General features: G+C 43.2%; 1 protein-coding gene across 1 annotated transcript in view; it reads right to left on the bottom strand.

Moving 5' to 3' along the window:
* Window positions 1-450: 450 nt before the first annotated feature.
* SLC22A4 (solute carrier family 22 (organic cation/zwitterion transporter), member 4) overlaps window positions 451-24374 on the bottom strand; it is a 48582-nt gene continuing 24658 nt past the window's right edge. The window contains exons 2-10 of the mRNA XM_012727904.1: window positions 23466-23569; window positions 21989-22143; window positions 14870-15041; window positions 10541-10667; window positions 7392-7492; window positions 5481-5695; window positions 4445-4627; window positions 2159-2294; window positions 451-1005 (exon numbers count right to left, since the gene is read on the bottom strand). Of these exons, the coding sequence (XP_012583358.1) occupies window positions 930-1005; window positions 2159-2294; window positions 4445-4627; window positions 5481-5695; window positions 7392-7492; window positions 10541-10667; window positions 14870-15041; window positions 21989-22143; window positions 23466-23569 (1269 nt within the window). The 3' untranslated portion in view covers window positions 451-929. The remainder of the gene's footprint in view (window positions 1006-2158; window positions 2295-4444; window positions 4628-5480; window positions 5696-7391; window positions 7493-10540; window positions 10668-14869; window positions 15042-21988; window positions 22144-23465; window positions 23570-24374) is intronic.

The raw sequence follows: 24374 nt of genomic DNA, 5'->3' as shown, positions 1-24374 counted from the left end.
CAGATGCTACCCTGGTTGTAGAGAATAAGCTGTCTACCACGTGTAGGAAGGCATATATGGATGAAAAGCTGTTGGAAAAGTCTCTCCAGATTGTTGATGTGGACAGTCTTCTTCTCGAATGTTAATCCCTCTTGGCTGTGGGGCTCGCAAACCATCTTTACCAATACAACTGGTTTGCACAGTTTTCCTCCTTCTTTGTTTACCTGCAAACTATCTCTTAAGACAGCCTTAGGAAACAGAGGCTTAGTCATGTGCTCAAAATGAGCATGGTAAATGTGGAACAGTTAATAGGCTGTGCTGGACCTCTAGCTATGAACTGCCTTAGTTTCCTTCTTAAATGCCGACAGGTCACACACACCAGGCCACTTGATCTCTGACTGTATTTCACTTAAAAAACTATTAATAAATATCTGCTATCATTCCCCTCAAAGGAGTGTATAAAAATTCCTGGATAGGAATATGGCATATACTTATTACTTTACAGCAATATATGAATTTACTTTAAAAACAACTACAATTTTAAATGTATTGGTTCATGTATACAATCATACACACACCCATACACACTGCTGTCACCTAATAGTTGTGCTAGTACAATGATATTCTTTTATCTGGATAGCAGCTGTATGTTGGAAATGAGTATTAATCTTTATATGGATTTACCAGCCCTTGACTAATATGTTTTCAAAAAATATTACTAATTTCACCAAACTAATTTGTAAAGAGGACTCTCTAGAAAAGGTTTGTTTTTAAAAATGAGATTATTTGGAAGAGTTGTTCAGGGTTTGCTGCGTGTTAAGAATTTTTCAGTAGCAAGGTCCATGTTAGTGTTAATTGCTATATAGTAGGTCCATTTCATTAGGAAAGAGTTTGGTTTCTTCACAGAGTCTTATGTGTCAACTTTTTCAGGTGATGGGATGGAAATTTTATCAGAATGTAGTTATTATGACTTTGGGATTTTCATCTTTCTCCATTGACTCTCTTGTTTTTTTCTCAGATCTGAACCTGAAAATAAGAGACTTGCTAAAGAAGATGAAATACTCCAGATTCTACTCCTTAAAATCACATAGTGATACAGAGAAACATGTCTCCAGTTAATGAACAAGTACTTTTCACTTTAATGACTCTCTGATTTTGACTCTCTGAGTCTAGATCTATTATTTTGATTTTGAATATTTGGAGCCGTTTTCTTTAATGGAGAAATACTTATGGCATTTCATAATGGAATGCTTAATGGCATTCACAATCACTGAAGAATAGAGGATAGTGTAGTAAACATGAAGTTCCTGGCATATTTAAGTTGATATTGAAGTAGCTTTAACATTACAAAAATCAGACTACCTACTGAGTTGTTTGTTTTTTCCTACTGGCTACTGAAGGGTTTGCCACACATGTCCTGTCAGGTAGCTGAATCCATTCAGAGAGAGACCTACCTTTATCATGCCCAGGCAGTGAATCTTATATAACGATATACACTATTCCCATAGAACAGGTGGGAATACATAGGCTTAGTGAAAATTCAGTAACTTGCCCACAGTTATGCAGCAGCTTTGGGGTTTGAAGCCAGGTAGTTTCACTCTGCAAGCATTTAGCTGCACTGTATCACACCAACTTCCCTCTGGCTTGCTGACCTTGTCTTTATTGATAGTTTCTTTTTTGCTGTGCCAACAATAGCTAAAATTATATAACCAGAAATACCAATCTTTTCTTTCATGCCTTTTGTTTTTGACATTATGCTCAGAAGGATCTTTTCTAGGTTATAAAAATATTTTTCTCTGCTGCATTTATGATTTTATAACTTTAAAGCTAGCTTCTTAATCCTTCTGAAATATACCTTGTTATACTTTGAAATAGAATTGACTTTAAAAAAAAACATTAGTTATCAAAAATGGCTGGTTAATGTTCTAATAGCTTTTTCCTGATGAACCTACCTTTTCTGAACTACCCATTTTCTTGGGTTTAATTATGAGCTCTTTTTCATTGGTTTCTATTCCTATATCATTCATCCACTGTTTATACTACCATCACTTAATAATGTGCTTTATTATCTGATAGGGTCATTTTCTACTTCTTTTTCAGAACATTACTTGGTACTCTTGCAAATTCCTCAAAATTCTTTCTGAGGAATTTTGGTATCATTTTTAAAAGTTCCACTTACCCTTTCACACTCTGCATCTGCTCTAAGTTCTCAGGCAGAGTCATTCCAAAACTTTCAGGGAAAAGTAGGGTGATAATGCCGATCAGGACAGTGAGGCTGCCCATGAGGATGTAGGGTAGGATTTTGTTGTAAGCACCTGTAAGGTAGGGACAGAAGTGCGTCAATTCAATATAAAGCTTCTACAGATGCTTTTGAGAATCACTTTTGTAAAGGTGAAAAATGATATTTGACAGCAGCTTTAAATGAGAGACATTTTTCTGAAGAAAAACAGTATACAAAATCTTGTCATTTCTCTTTTGGCAAAGGTCATTGCCTCTGCATTTCCCTAACCATCACCTACTTGATTTCACACTAGCGTGAGGTCTTTTGTGTTCTTAGTATTGTATGATAGATGTTCCTTTGATAGAAATTTTTGCCTAGCAAGGTGTACTCTTAAGGTGTAAGCAGTTGGAGATGGAAGCTAGGAGGAAAAAGGGAAAGAGGCTGATCAGGATGTCACAGAGACAGGTTCTGGCCATTGTGACTGTATGGCCTTTGCTTTTGTCCAAACCAGCAGGCAACTGTGGGGCGTGAGGTTCACAGAGCCATGAGACTAAAAATTCTAAGTAATATGTTCAACCCAATTTAAATGCCAGGCATGGTAAAAGTACTGTCAGACTTCAGTTTCTTTTTGAAGATAATTTATATGCCTGGGTTTTCCAGGTAACTTGAAGGACCAATCCCCCTCTTCCTTATATAGCATTATTCATCTTGTTCCCCTTATACATGCAGAGATCACAGAAGAATATTATGGCTAAGGATTTTATTTGACAAAAATCACTCATCTTGAAGCTTCTATGAGACTTCTGTTTTAGAACAGGATGTAGCTATTGTGGCATGGAAAGCTCTGTCTTGTACACCTGTTTCTTATGTACAATGGCCCACCACTGGACCACATGAGCATAGTTTGAAAGTGTTGGGGGAACAAAGGGTTATGACATTGTTTTATATCATCATTGCTTTCTTAGGTGGTGCAGAGTGTATTTAAGATAGGAAAACATTTCTCCTCTGTAAGGACTTAGAATGTACCTTTTCTGAGAACTCATTTATGTCTTTGTGTGTATGAGAGAGACAAAGAGAGAGACTAGGAAGAATGAGAATTATGTCTACATCTCTCACAAGTAGAGTCCTTAGGAAGAATTGACTCACAATGCCAGATCCTATATCTATGGAACACTGAAGTTCTACTGTGATATTATACAGAGAGATAAGTAGAAATATCAATATAAAAATATTACAAAACCAAAGTGAAAATGATAAGCTAGGGAAAAAATTACAAATAGATACAAAGATCTAATTTCTTTCAATTACAAAGGTTTCACAAACAAGAAAAAGTTGATAAACTACTAGATGGATTAAAACAGACATGGGCAGGAGCAGTCTGGTCATGGAAAAAGACATAGAATATAGAAGGTCAGTAAGTGTATTTTTTAAAACGTGCTACCTTATTCATAATTAAATAAAAACAAAATAATAATAACCATTTTTTTTCATACAATAGATTACCAATGATAAAATAACTGGATAATCCCCTTTGTTGGTGAGGACATAGGTAAACAGGCTCTCATATACATTGATAGGTTGTAAGTTACTGCAAAGATCAGAGGTCAATTTAGTGATATCTATGAAATGTTTTAATTGCTCCAATGATTTTACTTCTGTGACTCTAACCAAGAGTCCTAACATACATAAACAACGAACAAAAGGGAGTGGGGTGTAGGGGAATATTCATTGTAGTGTTCTTTGTAATAACAAAAGCCTGGAATTGGCCTAAATGTTCATCCAGTGAAATAAACTATGTACAGAACACTATGTACCAACTAAAAAGAAGATAAAAAAGAGATTGTATAACACTACATAAAGATACAATATGTTGCATTTTAAAAGTTGTGAAACAAATATGTAAGAGCATTTAAGAGCCATATAGGTAAATATGCACACTATATGATGTGTTCATATATATATACTATGTTATATGTATATATGCTGTCTGTGTGTGTATATATATATATATATATATACCATATATTAAATACACACACACACATATATATTAAAGCAAAATGTCTGACGGACTATTCACCAAAGTTAATATCAGATTATTTCTAGGATTGTCATTTTACAAGCTGAGAGAGAAGGGGCAAAGTTGTCCTCTTTCTAGTACTTTCTATGCTATTTGAAGTTTTCAAAATGTACTTCTATTATTTTTAGATCAAAAAGAGAACAAACTGGCATGATATATCTCACCTAGGTAAACAAAGTAGGGAGCAATGATGCTGCCCACTCTGGAGGCCATGGAGGTGACCCCCACAGCCATGTTCCTGACCAGGGTTGGGTAGAGTTCTGCAGTGAAGACATACAGCATGGAGAATGCAGAGGTGATCCCGAATTTTCCTAACATCACCAGACCAATGGACAAGAAGTCGTAGTCTGGAAAAAAGACATAGCATAAATAAGGGTGCTTTTAGAAATGATGCTTATTGTGTGGGAACGTCTTATAATAGAAACATATTTCCCAAGTAACATTTTCTCTTCAAACATCCAATATTTCGAAACACCAATGGAGAGTGAGAGGTTGTTTTGTGCTTCACTCTATTGTTTTTTTAGGCTAGTTATGCATTCAGTGACCTTTGTTCACTTTCACTTGTTACAACAGTTTTATAGTAAGTATATATAGTTAAATTTACAAAACTTTTGTTTTGTAATATAGTTAACATAGTTAAATTTAATTTTCAAAGAAAAGAATCAAGCCTCTCTAACCTGTTTATTACTATAAGAAACATAAATTTCCATAACCCTGTGTATCAATGATCTACTGGCAACATTTAAATAATATGAGTTATTTTGACATAAGGGGCAAGGGGAAGCATAGGTCTCTGTGTGCTCTTTAACTACTTGAAGATTAAAAATTATAAGTCACTGGATTTATACTGGAACTAGCATGTACTACCAATTGTAATGCTCGATTGTATGTACACCTCAGAGAAAAGGGTTCAAAGTACCCAGGTATTGGAAATTAGGGCTGTGACTCAAGGAAGAGGTTTAGGTTTGGGGTGAATGTTTCCACAAAGGTGGTATCTGGGAGAGTTATTCTTCCTCTTCAGTTAGTGACTTCTGATTATTAGAGGTTGACGCTCTTTTTGAAGGAAGTTGTTTCAACAGGAAATTACAAATGGTTTATGATGTGAATAGCTGCAGAAACAGGGAGCAGTGACGCGTAACTAGCCTCAGCAAGTATAGGTTTTTTTTTCCGGTAAGCTGTTAATATTAGTTAGCACCTTACCTGCAGGCACCAACTGAATTAAGAGAAGCACCCCCCCTCCCAAGAACAGCACTCCAGCTATGCAGTAACGTCGAGGCAGGGTTCGCAGGAGTAGCCAGGCAGTAAAGTAAGCTGGAACTTCAATCAGGGCTGAGAGGAAACAGTTCAAGTAGGCATCTCCATGTAAATTAGGAGAGTTAAGAGAGAGTGCAAAATAACCCACTGAGGTCAGCATCCTGAAAAGCAGAAGGAGAAAAACCAAAGTGATGACACAAATCACTCCACAATTTTATGATAGTCAAGAAATTGTCTAGATCTTAATGTCCAACAAGTAGCCATCTTGGGCTATTTAAATATAAATAAGTTATGATTAGATGAAATTAAAAGTTCAGTCTGTCACACCAGCCATCAAGAATTGCTCAGTAGCCACATGTGATCATCGACTGCGGTGTTGGGGAACATGTTCCACTGGATGGCATTCTTCTAGATAAATACTCAACAATAACTATTCTGGTTTAGTTAACTCCACATTTCAGTTTCTTCTTGAACAGTTTGCATATCACCATTCCCTTGGAGCTAAGACAGGAAGGAAGACCATCAGTCACATCAGTGAATGTAACATTCAGATTTCATTCTTACCAAAAATAAAGATAGAGTAGATAGTACTATAGGATCCACTTAGAGTAAATGCCAACTGATTTAATAAAAGTAACACTAGGGAAAAGAGGGAATGTCCTCTGATGTTTCCAAGTATGACAGAGTACATTGCCTATCCTGTCATTACAGTTAACTTCCACCTAGGAACTTCCCTGTAAAAAAATAATTCCACTGCATAAACTTCCATCTGCAGAAATATACTTATTATTAACACACCCAAAAAGTAAAGGCTATCAGAAAAATGTTCCCAGGAACATTCTCGATCTCTTCCTTCATATTCTACCAGGTTGGGCGACACAAGAGCTAATCTAAAATAAAACAATAAGTAAATTTGATTATTCGGGAGAATTAGTGGTTTCATATTTGGTAATACGAGTAGTATAAATAAAACCAGTGACTGGCTTATTGGCTTAGTGCCAAAGTTCAGGGTGCACTTGCAGCAATAATATATACTGACATGTAAGAAATCAGGAAGTCCACAATAAGGGAAGTCATGTGATTAGGACACACTTGCCTAATTCAGAGGCATAAGCCCTGTCATTGATTTCTGCCAGTTGCAAAACAGCATGGCTCTAAAAATAGACCAGCTGCAGCCTGATCCTGCTAGTTCTGATCCATTGTCTTTCTTGCCTGATCCTGCTAGTTCTGATCCATTGTCTTTCTTTCCGAGCAGCATTCATGAAGTAGGCATGACTCTTTTTTCACTTCTTCCTCATTTCGTAGCAGATACCTTATTAAATCTAGTCTAAACATCAACTTATTACTTCTAGTCTTAAATCACATGTTGGTTTGCTGTGAGCAAGTGAAAAAAGCTTGTGGTTTTGCAGGTTATTCTGTACTCATGGTCCCATTGCATGAAATTCAGCCTCTCTGAAAGCAGAGGCTGAATTAGCATCTTAGCTGTAGGCACCAATCGCATCATAAATTTCAGTCCCTGTGAGTCCTTGGGAATAGTTAATTATTAAACAACTTAAACACATTTAAAAAATACTAATTATTGAATAATAACAGTACTATTGACTTAAAAATCATTCCTATGACTTATTTTTTCCAGTCTCAGGTTATTGGAGGCATTTCCAGTGCCTTAAGTACTTCTAATAAATGGATGAAATGTCTTCAAGTTAATGGAGATATTTCTAAAGAAATTAAAATTCTACCATTTTTATTTTGTCTTGGGAAAATCCAGGCCTTTCCCTGATATTCCTTTGAATTAAAGACAATCAGTTGTAATCCTTATGCGCTGTATGTCAGCTTTCCGGATCCTGTTCTACTTACCAGAGCAGCACAGACATAGTGGTTATTGTGGCAATATTCCGAGTCCTGAACAGGTCCAGAATGAAAACTTTCTGTTGCTTCATGGGTGTTAGCTGCTGTAGCTAAAATAATGCAAATAACCATGAGATGAAGAAGTAGTGAGGATGTATCTTCAGCCATGACAGCCTGCAAAAACTTATGCATGTAACTATCCTTTCACCTTGAATATGCTTAGAAGTCTGGAATTTCTGAAGAATAAGGGTATCTACATAGATGAAGCTTATACTAACACTTTAAAATGTTTGGGACCCATTTTTGATAGAAGCTTCTCAAGTATATAACCTCAGCTTCACTGTCTATAACAAAGTGCCATAGCAGCTACCATAGTCTCCTTAACTGAGCCACACAACCCCAAATTGCTTTGGAGCCCCTGACTGTTTTTAAGAGTTTACTTGTAGTTGCTTCAGCATCAGAGCAGGCTTACGTTAACTGGGGGGCCTCAGGAAAATTACTATTTAGCCTCTGAGCCTCAGTTTACTTCTCTGTAAAATGGGTATAATAAATGGGAACTGAGAAGATTAAGTGAAATTGTGTGTGTATACACACATACACACACATACTATTATTAGCACAGTAGTTTATTCATAAATTCCTAATACATTTTAACTTTTCAGTATAATGTCATCAAGAAAAAGATGCTAGTTGTCAGTGGTTAGTGGCAATTTCTCATCACTGTCAATGGGCTTCTTTTCTTTTCTTTTTATTATTTTTTTTAAAGATTTATTTATTTGTGCATACAGAACTGGGGTACAGGCCAGAGGCTCAGGGGCGGTGAGAGGATTCACCAGAGACAGAGTGGGGAACAGAACAGGCAGATGGGCGAAGTACACTGCTGAGGGGAGCAGCGGGTGGGTCAGGAGAGGTCTGCCGCACCATGTGGTCACCTCCGGGGCAGGCGGGAATCGAACTCATGTGGAAGTGGCTTTAGATTCTCAATGCTGTGCTTTAACCCGCTGCGCCACCAGGGAGGGCCTCTTTTTATTATTTTTTAAAGATTTATTTATTTATTCATACAGAACCAGGGTACAGGCCAGAGATGCGGAGGGTGAGAGGATTCACCAGAGACAGAGTGGGGAGCAAAACAGGCAGATCAACGAAGTAGGGTGAGGGTGCAGCGGGTGGGCCAGGAGAGGTCTGTTGCGCCATGTGGGTCACCTCTGGGGCAGGTGGGAATTGAACTCATGTGGAAGTGGCTTAAGCTTCTTAGTTCTGTGCTTTAACCAGCTGCGCCACCAGGGAGGACCTGGGCTTCCTTTATTTTTAACTTACTGAAGTAAACCTAACATATGTTAGGAAGTCAAGCTAATCAGGATTGAAACTAGATTAGAAGGTTTTGAGGTGAGAATCTCTTGGGGAAAAAGTACAAGCATGCAAATAGTGAGAGTCAGTGATGGACATGAGAAGGCTGCTGCTAGAGCAGGTGTTCCCCAGATTACAGAATCTTTCTTTCCAACAATAACCAGACACTGCTTCACACAATGCACCACCACATTGCATTTTCCTCCTGCACCATTTGGCGAGTACTAGCATTACAACCCTGTTAGTACAACAAAGCAAAAGCCCTGTATAAACTAGTGGGAGCTAGAAGTTCTGCTTGAGAGTTCTAGGAGAGGTGCCATGCACACAAAGGACCAGTGGATTAGATCTGTGCTAACACTGGTCCTCCCACCCTGGGCCCTTATGAAAGTACAGGTTGCGGAGTTCATTGTGGGCCTGCCTAATTTGAATGTCTGCAGGTCCAGGTGCCTGGGAATCTGTATACTGAAAGCTCCTTGGGTGACTATGTTAAGGACCCAGGTTTGGAAACCTCATGACAGGAGTGGTGCAGTTTTTGGTGGTTGTCCCTGGTCTATGTAGGACCAAATACCTTTGAGCCAGGAACCATGGGCAGATTGAGGTGGCCCACAGGGGAAGCCAGAGAAGGCCAAAATCACTTTCTAAGATCATACTCTGTTTTTTCCAAGTTAATGCCATGGACCCTCATATGAGGTGGGAAATCACAGCTGGAAAGAGCATACACTTTGGCACTGGAGAGGCCTTGGCGAGACTTCTAGCTGTGTGGCACTGTGTGGCCTTGTCTAGTTCAGGCTTAATGTGTTTCATGGAGACTGAACTTCCCAGAAGGAAGAAACAAAGTGTGTCAGAAGCATGTGATTCAACAATGGATTTCACTAGCCCATCAGCGTATCTCTTGTACATTCTATGATGGTTTTCATCCTTGTAGGTCTGACCTCTGAGTTCCTCTCAGACAGGAATCAACCACAAATCCAATTAATGTAGACAAAACATGCAGCAAAGCCTTGAGGCAGAAGTGTTCAACACTCCCAGTGTTATTTTTGCATCCAGTTGAATGACTAAGGCTGGGAGTGGAATTCTTGATTGAAAGAGCAAGGGATTAAGAGATGTTTCTCCTGGCAGACCTCTGAGAGCTTCGGTTTGTGGTCACTGTGATTAAGTTTCCAGCCCTGCTGGAAAATTCATTCCTGTCAAAGATCCCAAAGGCCAGGAATGGAGGAAGTCCTGGGTGAGGTTGTGGCATGCCCACACCCTCCGCAGGGCTCTGTTTCCTGGGGTACCCAGGACTTAAGATGGGGCATGCATATGGCCACTGCAGCCACCCTAGTTTTCCTGGGGTATCCAGAGTAGCTCCCTGCCTGGGCCCTTATCAGTAGGCCCCGCCCCATCTCAGTGTCCTCTGGGGTTTGGACCTGTCTCTGCCACTCTACCGTCCTCTGGCTCAGAGTGAGTGCCACTCTGTATTTCACTCCATACTTAGTATTTCCTCGCCCAGCTCATTTCTCTTTCATTTTATGCCCTTCACACTCTCAGTTACATAGTTATACTCTATGCTTCTTAAGCACAGGAACTGTGTTTAATCTTTACAGTTTTTTTCTAGGAACAAGCACCCAGCATGGCTGAGGACACTTCAAGTCCTCAGCACTTCGCACTTCGGGTTCTAGACATAGCATAGCAAGACTAAAGACCTGGACATTTTTCTCAGCAGATTTGGGGAGACTCAGGGTGCACCTAATCCTAACATTCAAACATCACCAGTTCCGCAAAATCAATAAGGAATAGCTGATCTCAAGAGGAAATTCCTAAGTACTTACCTCCACGGGATCAAAAATCACCACTGGGGCAACTATGTTGTTCATCTTTGCAGCTTTTTGAATAATATCTTCAGCTTCTTGAAATCTTCGCTGGGATATCAGCCATCGGGGAGATTCAGGAATAAACCTAGAATTTATTTTTAATAGTTTATAATTTTTCACAATGACAGGGTTTGATAGTATCAAGCTGCCCCTTGTTCCCCTCCACCACCCCAGTAATTTTGATTTTATGAAATTCTAGTTTGTCTTTTAAGAGAAAATTGGGAAGGAAACCTAAGGTTTCCATTGAAATAAGAATAAATTACCTGTAGGACTAACCAAAATCACCTCAAATCTCCAAGTTTGGATCAAATCACAAGAACGGCCACCAGTGATACTTGGGATAGTATTAACTGTGGGTGTGCTTAAATCAGGGCAACTGGAGAAAGCCACCCCAAACTTTACAATGTGGCTCACGGAAGAAACAATCCACTAGACAGTTAAGTCTGGTCTTTTCAGTGAGCCCATCTCTGTAAGAATCCCTGGTGCCCCGACTAGTGATGGTCATAAGCTTTTCTGGTAAAAGATGGCCAGGCATCTGTGCTCCAGGGAATTTCTGTAGCTGGGGGAGTCAGGGGCTGTACTGGCATCCTCTGGGTCACTGTCCCATGCCTCAGCAGACTCACAGGTCACCAGAACGCAGACTGGTTTCTGAGAGACAGCCTGTCTTGTGGTTGTTTCTTTCTTTTTTTAATATATGGAAACTTAATTTTTTAAGTTACAAAATCTATCCACATTTATAACTGATACTCAGACACAGTTGACTTCTAATTTTTCTTTTTTGTATTTATATTTATTTTTTATCCCATTGATATTTATTTCTATTTCCCTGTTCGTTCCTGATTTCTTACCTATTCAGCAGTACTTAGTTGTCCTAGAAAATAAATTACAAAAATATACAGAGGCTTCCAATAATTAATGGGTCCTCCAAGATTCACTAGGAGGTACCTCAGAGCAAAACACAAAGTTACCAAATGGCCACCTCCCACCTCCATTCTCCAGCCTGCTAGCACCCTGGCTAACAAGTGAAGGCTGTAATAGCTTCCAGAATATGCCTTAGGTGGTTCCTGAAGCAACTGTGTTGCTTCATCCACCTTCAGGAGTTACAGCTGTAAACTTTCTGCAGTGTTCTATGTCTGTACTGTTCACTGCAGTAGCCGCTAACCACATATGGCTGGTTATTGGACTAGATCTGTGTGCTTGAGAAAATGAATTTTTAGGTTTATTCAGTTTCAATCTTAATATTGCATGTGGCTAAGACTGATGTATTTGTGTAGAATTAGAGGTTTTAATACACAGCCACAGCGTACAGCTACTTCAGAACAAAAATCTTTCTCCAAACAGCTTGTGCTTAGAAATTTCCTACCTTTCTCACCACAAGCTCTCACGACAGGGCAGTCAATGGTCTCAAGTGCCTAGAAATTGCAATGCTTCCTCCAAATGGCTCCTGAGGGCTCCTTCCCCACCCTCTACACACACACTCCTTTCAGAGCTTGGTCATAGGAAGGTGGTCACTTAATGCCAAGCCTTTCCATTTGTTTATTTTTATCTTTGTGTAGAAGAACTGGGATGTAGGTCAGATGTACAGGGGTGAGAGGATTCACCAGAGACAGAGTGGGGAGCATAACAAGCAGATTGACTGAAATGCCCTGCTGAGGGGAGCAGTGGGCAAGACAGGAGAGGTCTGCTGTGTCTTGTGGGTTAGCTCCTTGATGGGGGATTGAATGCAGACTGTAGCTCGGTCATCACATGCTGAGACTTAACCCCTGGCCACCAGGGGCCCTCCCAAAGCTTTTCAAGGGAACTTGGGATGTAAAAAGCCTCCAGGCCACCTAGAGTGGCTGTGTAGTGGCTCTCCTCCCAGTTCTAGCCCCCTGTGTTCAGGGCAGCTGGGATCTCTACTTTGTGCACCCAAAAAGTCATAGCAATTCAATAGTCTCAGGTCTAGCTGATAATTTTAAAGTTCAAAACTGGGGTGGGAAGAGCACACAGGACTACAGTGATGGCATGTGGGTGAAGTGGTGGTGGGAAGTCCACGGGGGATACAACTGAGATGAAAAATGTACAAAGTGAAGAATAATGTAGAAAATGTATTTACAAAATTAAAAACAAACAAACAAAAAAAGGTTAGTGGAGCGCCACAGGAGGGACCCTTTATTCTGTCTGTGGGTTTAACTCAAATTGAAGTGAGAAAGTTGTTCAGTGCTGGGACCTGCATGTGACACACTGATTGAGCAGGTAGCACTGAGCCCCAAGCATTTCCCACGTCATCTCAGCCCACCTGGACAGATAAGGACCCTTTTGGGAAGTCTTGTCTTCAAAAACAAGATGGTCAGAGGAATGATTTTGTTTTTATGGGAAAGTAAGACGATTGCTATTAAACTTTCAGAACTAGCAGCTGCTTAGTTTTGGCCCAGGGCCAGGGCCACCCTCCGGCTGGGGCAGTGCTATCCCTGGTACAGTAAGCAGCGGCCAAGACATGCCTGGCCTGGGATCTGAGCAACAGAAAAAGTAATTCTTTTTAGTAAAGATGTGGCTGCTCTGCCAGGGATGGACTTTCTTTGCTGAACACTCAGGGTGCTGGCCGGTCAGGGCTAGCCCTTCCTGTGTTATCAGTCTATGGCAAAGGTCCCTACTAATTTCTTCTGGTTAATCATGGCCCTTTTATTTTTACATCTATTCTCTCTCTCTCTCTCTCTCTTCTCCTTCTCCTCCTCCTCTCTCCTCTCTCAAAATAAACTTGAGTCTAGTATATATTTCAAATGCTGGTCTTTTAGACCAAAATGACAGCCAGAGCCAGGGAACATAGATGATCCAAATCATAGCTCCAAGGAGACAGAAAATAACCTTTGAAAAATATGTCTTGAGACAACCTCTGAACAGCCTCTTTTACAATAATTCATTTAGAAAGGGGATTGTGGAGAGAGGGACAGAGGGCATGATGATGGTGATGAAAACGATGACGATGGTGGTGGTTTTCTTTTTACAATATTGTTCTTCTCTTGAGAATTAGGAGTGTCTTACTTGGAGGCAGGGTTGTGTAGATAATGGCCTGCTCTTGTTTAGTATAAACTTTCCTGACTCGCATAGGGGATTCCAAAGGAAATTTCCAAATCAAAATCGTATATAACTTTTTATACACTCTCTCTCAAATGAAAGGGAAGTAAAAAAAGAAAAGAAAAAAAAAGTGCTCTCTTTCTCTCTCTCTCTCTCTCTCTCTCTCCCCCTTCATCCACATCCTAGGCCAAGAATTTGCATTGGTAAACCAGAATAGTCTTAGAGGTCATAGAAAGACAGTAGCTTGGCATGGTCTGACCATAGCCACCTGGCCCAACAAGACCAAAAATGAAGCCTGTCAGCCTATTTGGGGACTAGCATTTGCAGGTAAAGAGCTCAAGGCAGCTTCCTAGACAGAGTGTCCAAAAGACAGGGCACCATGCAGGCCCTGAGTTTCCAAAACTGGAAGATGCTTTATTATGTATAAGCAGGTGAAGGTAAGGCAGCTCAGTGGAACCAGTCACAGCTGGGAGATTTGATTGTGATGTCAATCAAACCAAGAAAAATGAATAAAGGCTGCTGTAGAGAGTGCCAGAACCCCCAATGGGAGAAATTCCCTTTCCTCACTCTTAAGTATGGAAAACCAAAGAAATGAGAACTCCAAAAAAAGAGGGTACAGCTGGGACCTTATTCTTATTTTCTTCTCCTACCTGAAATTTTCTGGATAATCATATCGGATCAAGCTGTGGCCACTATTCCAAACTTTGTTATTCCCACACTAATATGTCAATAGTGGAGGGTTGTGGCAGGAGAGAAGAGAATATTTCTCTAACAAAGTCATTAAGCAAAAGTAATTCTCTCTCCCGTTCAGCCTAAGCAAATAAGCCCACCTGAGATGTTAATCTCCAGGTGCTAGGGAAGCTTGAAGAAATTATATTATTGGAATCCATAAGAAGAAACAAGTTTTCTAGGGAGAGAAAGATGTCAAAACATCAGTGAGCAGAGTTGAAACAAAAACAAAAACGAAAACAAAAACAAAAAACAACAGCATCATCTCCACAACAGCAACGGAGAAAAGTGGGGAATGGATTTCCTGAGAACAGTGCTTTGTGGACGAGTGGAGAATCAAACCCCTGCACACAGGCCCACCCACAAGGAGGGGGCACTCTCTGCTCCTCCAGGCCTCAGCTCCAGTGAGATCACGCAAGCCCACGCTAGGGCCAGCACCAGGCTCTGGGCTCCAGGTATGCTGGCCTCGTAGCAGGGGGCTGTCTGGGACTGGGCCACACTCACCACCACAGCGGGACACACAGCACTCCCGGCACCGTCAGCGCCAGCAGCAGCATCCGCCAGTCTCTGATGAAGTAAGCAAACAGTGGCAGCAGCATGTAGCCAACTGCAAAAAATGTGCACACTCCTAACGTGGAGAATATAATACGAACTGACTTGCCAAGAATTTCTGTTCCTGTTCAAAACAAGGGAGGAGTGTTAGCATTTTAACTCACTTTAATATTTGCTATTTACATCATTACCTGGTAGCCAGGGTCCACACTCAACCATTCAGAAAAGGGAGAAGGCGTTTGGTTCACGGCCCAGAGCAGGAGTGGTCAGGGTGGAGGAAAGTGGGACGTCATCCCAGACATGCCGCCTTATAGAGAGATGAGTTTTCGTGAGGTTTTAAGGAAGCCCCCTGGGTAAGGCCCATGAAGGAGCCATTTAGATACTTTAATATTTAAGATACTCATTAAAAAATAAATATTTTAAAGTCCATCTTGTCACAGAACTGACATGCCCAGCGCCAGGCAGTAAGCCCTTAGGAGAAAAATCATAGTTTCAAAATGAGAGTCCCAGGATGAGGAGCAGAGAGGGCACCTCAGGGGACTAGTCAGGATTCTTCTGAGGGGCTGTGTGGGGTCACGGTGCATTTAGCTTTCCCCACATCCTCCACTGCAAATCAACAGTGCTGGTCCATGGGGAAACAGCAGAGAGGCCACAGATACTGAGACATGTTAGAATGCCACTAGCAACCCTTGGGCCCTCAGAAATGTTAAATAGAATCCAGCTGGATACAGAGGTGCAGTGAGCAACTCCCAGCACCCAGGGCTGAATTCACCCATAGTCACATTGTGCCCAGAGATCACTGTGCCCCAGGCAGACACAGTCCATTTAGACTAAGAAAGCAAAGAAAAGAACCATTCTGCCCTGAAAGGTGGCAGCCCTGGAGCTGGCCACATACCCAGGGAACACCAAGAGTTTTCCCAGAATACCAAAGGCCCAGGACTGCTTAGCGTTGAGCCTGTTATAAGGACTGGCAGGTGGCTGTCGGCTCCTGCTGTGCTTGGAGCGGCAGCTGATCACCAGCACCAGTTCTTCCTGAGATTCAGCCTGTCCCTCAGAACTTTTGGCTTGAGAAAGGCAAGTCCAAAACCAATTTCTTTCTGTTGTCACAGAGCTCCAGGCCCTTCCCAGAGCCCACTCTTGGCACTCTACCCCGGGGGTGGAGATCTGGCTAATGGCAATGGCACTACTTTAGTCTCTGTTCTGCCCACTAAGAAGTAGCCCAGAGAATACAAAGCAGCTCATTCAGGTTGTCCAGGCTTGGCTTTCAGGGAGACTTTCTCAATGGTGTTTTATGTACCCTGAGCACAGATTAAGGCGTTAAAGGCTAACTGCGGAGAAGCAGTAAAATTACTACCACAATCAACTTCCCTTTCTGACCGACTTGCTCACTTTACTTCTTCACTCAGCATAACTGAATGCCCTCTGAACAGCCATTTCTAAAAGCTAGGCTGATAATAGTCAGTACTGTGTACTTCTCATCTCTGAGCCTTAACCCCTGGGGACATTTCTCAACCTCTAAGCTCATTTCCAAAGATGAGGCCTGACTGCTCTGGGGATCTGCGTGCTATTTCCAGATCTATGCTTACCTCATCATTGATCTTCCTACCACTCCATGGGAAGACTCAACCATGCCATGGTTTCTAAACACTGTGATTATCATGATAGGGGAGAGAATAGTGGGCGCTTTATTCCTAAGCAGAGATTCAGTAGTGAAACAGTGGAGGATCTGATTATGGAATCAAGAAAAAGTACATAGGACCAAGTGAGAATCTTGTAGGACCATTAGGCCAAGAGAGCTCCCTCATACTTCCATGGCCCTGATAAGAGAAGAGAGAGAAGTTATACCACTGGATTGCTGGATAATCTCCCTCTCCAAGCTTGGGTCTCACAGCAGAACAGACCTTTTCCCACCATGCAGAGCTCCCACGGGGGACAGAGGGAAGCTTGGTCAAGCTACCTCTGGGCCTTTCTGTGGACCAACATGGATGGCATGAACCTGAAGTGTTCCTTATTAGCCTGACTTCCTGTTCAATGACTTTTAGATAATCACCTTTCCTTAAACACCACCGTCATCAATATCATCATCGTCATCGTCATCATAGCCAGTATTATAAGTGGATGCTTTGGACCAGAATCGAGGCTGGTGCTCACATGTATTATTTCTCTGAATTCTTATAACAATTATATAAGGTTATGTAAGAACTGACATGACTATTTTATACATAATCGATACTATGTAAAGAGCTGAAATAAATCACATATATGTACTAAGTGCAGGATGTCAGCCTACTTGACCGATGGGTATCTTCTAGAAAAACAATTACTTGGGGACAAAGCCTGGGTTCTCCCAGAGGCTTGTGTGGAGTTGGAGGAGGCCACACTCTGCTTTCAGAAGTGAGACTTTTTCTCTTCCTGAGCAGTTTTTTTAATAGACTGAGAGCCATCCAGCCTCCTGTCAAACACTGGGAGAGAGACCTGATGCCTGTAGCCACCACGACCATCCCAGCTGGCAGCAAGATAGCAAGTGGTGACTTCTGGCTCTACCTATGGGGATGCCCATCCTGGTCTCCTCTACCCCCTCGGTTTTTGGTCCTAGGGCAAAACCCAGTTGATCTTGGTGTAGCTGGGCCTAAATTTGGAAGTGAAACTGACATTTCAATCAAAGGCATGTCCTGGCCAGGAGCGTTTGCCCACACCCTATCCTCGCTACCTGAATCTGAGCACTCTTCCCAAGAGGCAGTGACTCAGAGAGCACCAGGCTCACTTCCACAGCCATCAGGGTCCTTCTGTAGTAGTCAGCTCAGGAATCACTGAATCCACTGCAGGTGGAGGCAGAACATGCCCTCCTCTGTGGGTTTCTCCTCTGACCAACAGAGGACCGCAGCAGATCCCAGCTCATGCAAACTAGACTGAGCTGAAACAAAACAAAAATGTGGTGCAATTGCCAGGATGTGGGGTGACACCCAGGCCCCTGGGCCAGGAGAGCCCGCCTTCAGGCATGTGTGGAAAGCATGGGCTCCTTCACACTCATTTGCTACGACAGTGACTTTGCTAAGCCTTGCTGCTTGGAGTTACTATTATGAAGACTGCGATCATATCCTTCAAATGCCAGTGTGAGACAAGTCTGAGATATGTAGATGTCCAGGGATAGTTCATTCTTGCATTCTGCTCAGATAGTTGAGATGTAGTAGACATCAAGGAATGATGGATCTCTTGGTCAAAGACACTGTACTTCCCATCATTCATTAGACTACAAATTAAAAATCAACTTATGACTTAGACAAAAGAACAAAATCTATAGCTGATTGTTTTGGAAAACAATCTGGCAGTTCCTCAAATGGTTAAGCATAAAGTTACCATATAACCCAGCAATTCGAATCCTAGGTACATACCCAGGAGAACTGAAAACACACTTCCACATAACCTTGCAGTCAAATGCTCATAGTAGCATTATTCATAATTGCCACAAAGTGGAAACAACCCAGATGTCCATTGACTCAAACAGATGAACAAAATGTGGAGTAGCCACACAGTGGAAAGCTGATTCCTGCCGCAAGATGGGTCAACCTCAAAAACATGAAGAAAACAATCACAGAGACCATTTATAGGAACCAACTGATAGGACTTGTTCAGACTAGACCCATAGAGACAGAGAGTAGATGAGTGGTTTCTAAGGGGGAGAGGAAAAGGGGGGTAAAGATTGGGGTGGGGATTGTTATGGGCTAGGTTTCTTTGGGGGATGATGGAAATATTTTGATGTTAGAGTTGATGATTGTCAGCTTTGTGAACATACTAATAATCAAGTTAGATCTTTCAAAGAGTGCATATTACCACATGGAAAATTATATCTCAATTTACAAATCTTTAAAAATATGTGGCCAAGAAAGGCAGCATGATAGATACAGTTTAACTTTAAATTTACAAAAGATTCCTGATAACCAAAGTTATAAAGGAAGATGCCCTCAGTTACAAACTTATCCAGAGGAAGGATATGTCAGACATCAGAAGCAGAAGAGTCTGAAATAGCTTAACAGGTAACAAATGCTGCAGAGGAGGATGAGCTAGGTGTACTAGGAAAATACTGAGTTAATGAATCAGTCCAGAAGATAAGAAGAAGCTAACTGTGTGGAATAACCAGCTCTTGAGGGATAAAGAAAGATTCTGACTGACATTTTGCCTAGAGGCTCTGGAAGGTGGAAAGGGCTAATCTCTGGGGATAGTAGATTTTGAGGGAGGACTAAGAGGTGGGCAGTGTCAGTATCCTTGGTCCTGATGGTCACTTCCTCCTGAAGCAGCATCACTGTCAGCACCCTCACTTCCACCTGGATCCACTTCATGTGCCTGTGGTTCTCACTGCTCCTTCCTCACCTAGTCTTATTTCCTATGACTCTGGTGGGCTTTATACTTTTTAAAAAGCAGAACAAGAGAATCCATTTCTGCATTGCTTTGAGAGTAGCTATAATTCCGCTTCCTGAATTAACGTTATGACTCTTAAAACTTCCAAATGTATGCCTCTGATGGGGAATGTTCATAATGGGGGAGAGTGTGGGTGTGTATGGGAAGTGTCTACACCTTCCTCATAATGTTGCTGTGACCTAAACCTGCCCTAAGAAAAAATGAAATCTAAATAAAAAGCAGGGGGAAAAAAACTGTGTATATAAGAGTGAAAAATAGAAAACAGAACAAAACAAACAAAAAACCCTAGAGATTACCAACTCTGGGTCTTACCAACCTTCCCCTAGAACCTAAGGACAAAAGCCAAGGCACCCAGAGAACTCCACACCCAGATCTCAAGCTTAGGTGTTTAATGTTTTTGTCAATAAAACCTTAAGTTCTACTGTTTCAGCCCTGAAACACCAGAGAGCGCTGCTGAGCTTCTGTCAAGCCCACAGCCAAGGTGCCCTCGCCTGGAGCGGGTGTCCCACCCAACCCAGGGGCTGAAGTTGGAGTGGCTTCTCCACAGACCAGGTTGGCCTTCTGTGGCACGCTTAAATGTTCAGACCAACAAAGACTGTCATGCCAAAGTCAGCAGTTTCCTGCAGGGAAAAGTGGGTAAAACTAGGTCAAGAAGGTCCCCCCACCCGGTTCCACCCTACAACAGGCCCAGACAACAGGCTGGTTAGAGAACCTGGTGCACCCAGCGCCTCACCCACCAATCACTGGCTTGACACATCGAAGTTCTGAATGACTTTATGTGATCTTCCCCTTTGTCCTCTCACTCTTCTCAGCACGCAGCAGGGAAGGGAGTTGAATCCTAGTGTCAGAATCAACTGGACAGATCTTTCCTGAAGGCCTGCAGAGGGCTCTCTCTACCTCATCCACGTACACAGAAGAGCTTCAGTGGCTCCAGAAGCAGCCCCTGCCCCTGGAAAGGCAGCGCCCCATGCTGGCCAGTCAACAGAACCTAGGGGATACCAGGCCAGGCAAAAAGCCCACCTGACTCCCAATCCCCGTGATTTTGCACCTCTTGTTTCACCATGAGTGTCTATCCTTTCATTCCAGTCCTTTTGGTTCTCCTAAAAGGGTCTGGTGGTGCCTGGTCCAAGTAGAACCACACAATGGACTTTCAGGGTACAGGGAGTGCCACATGTTGATGGACTGGAAGAGGGTGAGTCCTGGGAGATTTGAAACCTGAGAACATCAGGCTTTGCTTTACCCAGGAGTCCTGTGTCCATGGAGCTATCAGCCACCAGAAGATCGCAGCTTCTGTTCTATATTCCTCTAACCGCCAGTTTCCAACACCACTGGCTCAAAGCTGTCTCCTCTGCACGCATGACCCTGATCCTCTCCTAACACAGGGAGGAGAGAGGCCCCTTCCCTTTGGGCTGTAGAAGAGGATACTACCTGCTGCCACCAGGGGGTGCTGTACCTCCCCTCCTCCTCTGCAGACTTTGAGTTTGGGCCCATGGCAAGGGGCTCTTCACAAATGATTAAAGGTGTGGAATTTGAATAATTCCATCTTGGCAACCTGACAGTATAAGCATTCTCAACAAAGAGAACAAAGCACCTCTAAAGCCAGTGAGTCATTTAGACTCTTAGAGTGATCAGAATGATCTCATCAGATTTAAGTTTTTGAGAGAAGAATCATTAGATCTACATTAAAGGAACACTATTAATATTACTGTGACAATAGGGATAGACTGGGACCTCACAGAGCCAGCAAGGATATGTGATCATGCTAGCAATTATGGGTATCTGTGTCCACTGTGTCTACTGTCCAGAGGTGCTTGTCATCTTCCCTTCTCTCACCCATTCACAGAGCACACTGGGGGTTGTCACTCCAGGTGGGAAGACCCTGATCCACCTGCATGAGTCTTGTCTCACTTCCTCCCAGGAAAAACTGGTGAGGGCTCTAGGAGCCATTTCATGGCCTTTAGCTACGAGTCCCCCACATACAGCCTGATATTCCTGAAGCAAGACTGCTGTGAGGAGACAGGACTACTATCAGTGCGGTGAGGCTCATCCTGCATGTAGCTGATAGGCAACGGGGGTGTACTGTGGCTTGGAGAGAGACTAGATGTGCCCAACAACAGTGGATTGGCACTGAATTTCATCTGGTATGTGCCTCCTCTACCTGTGTACCAACCACCCTAACCTACCCAACTACCCTAAGTCCTCCTTCACGGGCCATGCATACCTTCCAGGAAACACCCTTAACACTGGCCCAGGCAGAAATCTTGAGCTTTTATAGCTCAGAGTAAAAACACCCTGAGGAGGTCTCTCTCGCTAATATCTCCCATTCTGTGTCTCTCCCAGGCCCAGTGTTCCCAAAATGTGTGTCAGTTATCTTGTGGCTGATTCCTACCAGCTCCAGTTCTTATTCACCAGCACACTTCAGGGCACAGCCCTGAGTGGGCTCCTGCAAGCGAGCAGGAGGATCCCATGGTTGGCTGTAGCCTCCTCCCCAACACACATAAATCCAAGTCTGATGACATCTTAGGAGCACTTAGGAGCACCACGGGAGGAGGTGCTTCCTTCCCTGCTGTGTAGAAGCACTGCTGTGCCCTCTTCAGTGCCCCCTTTTCCCTGGGATGAGAAAGAGGAGCTCTGTGACTCAGAAGCCATTCCTACCTAGTATGAAGGCCACCACGTAGTTGGAGATCTGGCCCATGCCAACAATGACAAATAACACGGTGAACATCTCCCAGCTGATGGAAAAGATCTGGACGAAGCTGAAGCCAGTCTGCACAGCCATGGTTGCAAAGAGGATGTTCTTCCTGCCAAACCTGTAGAGTACAGCACAGCACAAAACATGGCAGGCACAGGTGGCAGGCGCTGGAGCTGGGGCATGTGGCCAGCCCTGGGTCAGGCCTCACTGCAGACTTCATTTTTCAGGATTGTGATACTTTCCCCCTATCACATCCTCCCAAGTTTCTCCTTGGTGAGGTCTCAGACATCCACATGTCTTTTGAGATTCTAAGCCTCTTGTGGAGACACCATATCTCAAAAGTACAGAGTATCTTATCCAAGGACTATTCGAAATCTGCTGTTTAGAACGAGCCACAGGTAGAAGCTGCCACCATATTTTTGGAAAATGGTTACAGTACAGATTGCAGGTACAGCAAATAGCAGCAACACAGGGATTCTATCAATTTGGAGCCAAGTGCCCGGCGGCAGTGATCTTCGGTCTTGACTCATGGAGTCACTGGAGAGCTTCTGTCCTCCTGAGCACCCTGCCTCCTGAGATTCTTACTGTCTGGGATGCCACTTGGAAATTGAGACTTAAAAAGAAATTCCTAGATAAGACTAATGACCAACCAAAACGGTGAACCTCAGTGCTGTAGAAAGTGTAGCTGCTAAAAATGTCCGTTAGTGACACTGTAGTTGATTTAAGTCTTAATTTCACATTTTGAGAGGGATCAGTGGGTGCGAGCAGAATAGTCTCTCATGCCATTTTCAAACTCAGGCTGTTGGACTTGGGCTCCCATCAGGCCCCCACTGTGAGGGAGGCAAGGACTTACTCCTCAGGGAGTAACTTAGTCACTAGTGGCATTGGGAAGCTCTCCCCAGTGCTACCACTTTGCACTTCCATCTTCCTGCTCTGGCCCCCACTGAACATTCAGGGGCTGTGGCGCACTCCTTCTGGAGCTGGGGTGCTGTCTCCTCCAGACTGTGAGCTCTTTGGCTCCAGTGCCCAACCAGGGGCCTGACCTACGGCAGAGGCAGGTGCACAGTTAGCAAACAGGTGTCTGTTGCCCGGCCCCGCCTCCACTGATGGCTGTGGGCAGTTCACAGGACATCTCAGAGTTGGGGAGCGGGTGTGTGTGTGTGTCTTATTTTGAGGGATTGGAGATATAGGGGCTCCATTTTCCACCAGAGCCAGTGCCCATCCCCACTATTGGTAAAAACCTAGCTAGGCTAGCATTGTTTTCTGAACAATGGAAGGTTCAGGTAAGGGGCTGAGGCAAGGAGACCAGAGACAGCATGGCTCCTTCTATCACTGACTCAGTGCTTTGAAGGGTCTCCCTTTGCTGGAAGGAGCACCAGAATCCATCCAGCCCCAAGGCAAGTAGTGATTGACAAGAAGCCCTCCCTCCAGCATCCTTACCTGTCTGATAGCTGCCCAGACACGAAAGAGCCGAGGAGCACGCCTACGAAGAACAAGGAGGTGGTGAGGGGCGTCTTCCAGTTATCCTCACACACCAGATTCCACTGCCAGGGAAGACAACATGAAGCGTGAGCCCCACTTTCCAGCAGGTCAGCCCCAGCCCAGCTCCGAGGGTAGTAGCATAGCAGCAGGTTCACTCTCCTCTGTGCTAGACTGTGCAAAGGGCATAGACATGAAGCCATAAGTTGGCTCCCGACTCTGTCATTTGCTGGGATAAGTTATCTATATCACCTGAAAAGAAGGGAATTGCTTCCTGCTTTGCCTCCATCACAGAATGATACATGGACTGAGGTGTAGGTGGGATTTGGTGACCCCTCAGCTGGGAACAGTACGAAACAAAGGTGGCATTTCTGCTTGGGAAGGCATCCCACCATGGAGGGAAGTTGGAATCGACAGGGAGAAGGGAGGAAGATTGGGTTGGGCTAAGTTATAAAAGGCCCAGGTGTAAAAATTTTCTGTTTTGTTGAAAAGAGCATGTGGTTCCCTGAGGATGAGGTCTTGAATTTATTTTCTTGAGAATAGAGAAGCCTGGGTTTCTTTGTTCACTCATACCCTGGAGCAAGTTTTGGGCCTCATCCAGGGCCCAGTGTGGTGGGGCCCAGACACCCTTCAATGCTCCTTATCTTTCCTCTACACTTCTCCAATCTCTTTCCTACCAAGTGTGGTCCCTCCCATTCCCCAGGGTCTTGGGCTCTTTTCGCCTTAACAAATTCCTGCAGGAGGATCCATAAAATAAGAATTTCAGCCAGAGTTTCAGTTCCTAGCTCTCTTCTTAAATCAATGTAGCAAAATCTCAAGGGAGGTTGCAAAATACTTAATTTGTGTTAATGAGCTTTCATTTCTTTAAGA

Source organism: Condylura cristata, unplaced genomic scaffold, assembly GCF_000260355.1.
Source record: "Condylura cristata isolate star-nosed mole 26May11 unplaced genomic scaffold, ConCri1.0 scaffold00021, whole genome shotgun sequence".
Classification (NCBI taxonomy): domain Eukaryota; kingdom Metazoa; phylum Chordata; class Mammalia; order Eulipotyphla; family Talpidae; genus Condylura; species Condylura cristata.
This window is presented reverse-complemented; position numbering and strand designations above follow the sequence as displayed.